This window comes from Schistosoma mansoni, chromosome W (assembly GCF_000237925.1).
Source record: "Schistosoma mansoni strain Puerto Rico chromosome W, complete genome".
Classification (NCBI taxonomy): Eukaryota; Metazoa; Platyhelminthes; class Trematoda; order Strigeidida; family Schistosomatidae; genus Schistosoma; species Schistosoma mansoni.
In genome coordinates this window covers 27,380,131-27,383,494 of record NC_031502.1, presented here as the reverse complement: position 1 = coordinate 27,383,494, position 3,364 = coordinate 27,380,131, and the positions used below count along the sequence as shown (strand labels likewise).

The window sequence follows — 3,364 nt, the reverse complement described above, 5'->3', positions numbered from 1 at the left end:
GCATTCTTTCACTTGATCGGATCCCCAAGCGGCCAATCTCGTCGAATACGAATATTTGAATCACGAGTATTGTGTGCGTTATTCAGTATTACGTCTCTTTCCTCAGAGTCCCCGAGTACTAGCCTCAAGATCCTTCTTTGTTGGACCTCGCCTCCAACCCATTTACCGGGTCTTATTACTTTCGTGCTATGTACCCCTGAAACCTCTTCAGGCAGTACATTTCTGATGACAGATTCCACTAACTGCAGAACGTGTTCGTGTCTTATAACAGGGCCACTGTCTTTTGACTCTTCTAGATTCCAAATAATTAAACTAGGAACATGTTTAACTTCTTTAAAAGTCGTGTTCACGGCTTTCGACGGTGATGTCAGATCCTGCCTGTTAACTGCTGGTATCTTACCGTTAGCTTCCCTTGTAATAGTGTCGTGTGAGTCAAGCGAATGACTCACAACAATGTTTGGTTGGGCCAAACTTTTCCCATCCATGATAGGGCTAAATATTGTCTTACTTTCGGACTTTAACGGAGTACTGTGACACAGAATGTAAGCCCAACAAAGACTTTTCAACTAAATGGGCGCTTTCGTTGGCTATCTTTCATTCTCTCCTACGCTTCCGCGTCATCCATTTCCTGTCACTCGCAGCAAGCAGATTAGAACTACCCGGATCATCAGTCGCTGCTGTAGCAACTTGGCCACCAATATCTAATGATATATCGCTCATCAATTGTTTCGGGGTAGAAGGCTCTATTTCGTGTTACACAGTTGGGTGTCTGGCATGTGCCGTGACAGCACATACGACACTGACACATTCTTCATTATCAATACCCATGTTACCGGTATAGCCCTCGTCAACCTTTTTGTTAGCTAATGCCAGAAGGCTAATTGCTTCTTGAATGAGTACTGTTTCGCTTGAACAACAAGACATACAGAGCCAATGAGAATTAGGCTTTGAGCACCTTATATAGGCAGTGGGACTAAAGCGAGTGCCCATTTTATGGAACCACTTCTTACAATCATCACATTGCATTCCTTCTACACGGTATAAGCAATATGGCTGTCCACACTTGTGATCAGAGCCGACCATCTTAAAAACATACTAAAATGGTAGACGAAATGGATTTTTTAAGACAAATCTCAAACACCAGTGTTGTAGAATTACAAGTCGTTAACGACTTTAGGCAATTACACTAATTTGCAGTGGTACGAAGACGATTGAAATTGAGTAATTAGTGTAACTTTCATGAGCACTTCCACAGATACAGAAAAATTATACAAAATAAAGATTGGAAAGTATATAAATAGATAGGTTTTAACTAGTGTATTGAAAGGACATTAGATCAGTAGATTTTGAGATTTGCGTTACATCAATGGTTCTGAAGGTTTACATCAGTACTCTTTCTGGAAACCTTAAGGTTGGGTTGATTACTTTTAACGAGTAATGATGCAGGTCAAAAAAGAACAGGCACTAATTCTGTCACTGCTTAATGCTAAAAAGGTTGACTTTGAAGAAGTTGACCTCTCTGACGTCTCCAATGAGTCTAGAAAGTGTTCATTATTTGAGGAGCTAAAGAAAAAAGAGAAACCTTTGGTTCCACCACACATTTTCCTCGATGAAGAATATCTCGGAGTTAGTATTCCTCTCACTTTCATCTTTTCAGGGCTATGAGGAATTTTACGAGGCCGTGGAAATGGAAGAACTAGAATCTTTTCTAAAATTGCCTGGAGAAAAACCTGTAAGCTCTTCAATTAACTCTCAAGATTTTCCTTCAGAAGTCGTTCTCGGCATTGATGGGTAGCAGCGCCAGTGAGGTACCAGTTGCGCCTTAGGTCATCTCGCATGATTGCTTAGCCTTATTTTGCATGTGCTGCATGAATTAAACCTGTAGAAAACTTACTCAGACTCAATTTGTGACGTTAAATTTCAGGCTGAGAGTGAGGAGGAGGACGAGGACAAGGCTAAGGTAGTGTGTTTAATTATTATATGTTGATTTTACTAGGAGTCTTCGGTCGATGAAGATAAGCCTGATATTCCTAAGGAGGAAGAAAACAGTGAAGCTGCTGAAGAAGAAGAGGATAAAGGTCAAAAAGAAAAGACTTTACATAAAAGTTTTGAAGAGAAAGTTGATGAAAATGAAGGCGATTCCACAGAACACCAAAGAAAAACGTCTGATGAAGATTCGGGAAATGAGGAAGAAGAAAAAATAAATCCCTTGTCAGCGAAGGATGTTGAGGGCGAAGCAAGACTTTCTAAAGACTCTGACGAAAGTTCGGAAGACTCGTCTGGAGAATCCGAAGCCAAAAAATCCAAGACAGAGTCGGATAGTGATTCGTCAAAACGTTCGGTTTCTAGTGCTCGAAAGGATTCTGAAAGCTCATCATCCGGAGAATCTGAGGCCAAGAAGTCGAAGACAGATTCGAATGGCAGTTCACCTAAACACTCTCCATTAGATTCTCGAAAAACGTCTGTTACTTCCAAAGCCAATAGCCCGGAAGAAAAATCCGACAGCAACTCATCATCAAATCACTCAGAGCAGTCTGCAGAAAAGTCTATGAAGATTAAAAGGGAAAACTCAAAGGAGTCAGAAGACTCAAGCGCAAGTGAGTCCGAATCATCTTCGGACTCCGAGTAAACTTCAACCACATCATTCTTGTGATCTGTTCAGTAGTTTATCGCTAACTGGTATATTTAATATAATGCTATGTAATCGTTCTTATCGTATATCAAAGTCACTTAGAATTTAGTTATGAGGATTTATTTTACAGACATGTCGAGATAGTCCATTCCTCATGATTTGTCCTGGAATTTATTTAGTCCAAAGTCACGACTTGGTTTGACAAGCCAATAGTACGGTAACAGACCACAGAATAATTATTAGCCACTGCTATGTTGAAAAGTCTGGTGTCACTGACTTGTTTAACACTTTCATTCAACCAAAGGTGAATGACAAACTACTACTCTCACCTGGTATGATCATACATCGCATTGACTGTTTACTGTTAGGATTCTGATCAACAAATGTTTCTTTTAATTCAATGAGCAAAACGAGTAGGTAAAACTATGATAAGGATCAACTTGCTTCACTGAAATGTTTCGAACTGTAATGAGAAACAAATACGTTGAAACTTCGAGTTTTAGGAACATGGCACTATTTTAGGCAGAAGTCACTATAGGCTAATGCTGTGATTTTCATCGCCCTGAATTTTTTAGTGATCACAGTGAACTGGTATTCACGTCAACTATTTCAGAACACTACTTATCTTATTGTCAAGAGTCTCAGTATAAAGTGTAGCTATTAGAAATTTTTATTTATTTATTTAAACACATATATATTGGTACAAAAGGGCACCAGGTACATATGCGCCAC

The 3,364-nt window shown here is 39.6% G+C and overlaps 1 protein-coding gene across 1 annotated transcript; it reads left to right on the top strand.

Annotated features, from left to right (window-relative positions):
• Positions 1-1,366: 1,366 nt before the first annotated feature.
• On the top strand, positions 1,367-2,629 carry Smp_170030 (sh3 domain-binding glutamic acid-rich-like protein; the record flags this gene model as incomplete). The annotated part of the gene is made up of 6 exons (XM_018789198.1): positions 1,367-1,411; positions 1,447-1,626; positions 1,658-1,732; positions 1,770-1,808; positions 1,925-1,960; positions 1,997-2,629. 6 exons carry the CDS (start codon positions 1,367-1,369, stop codon positions 2,627-2,629), a joined length of 1,008 nt encoding a protein of 335 aa, XP_018654665.1.
• Between the last annotated feature and the right edge of the window lie 735 nt (positions 2,630-3,364).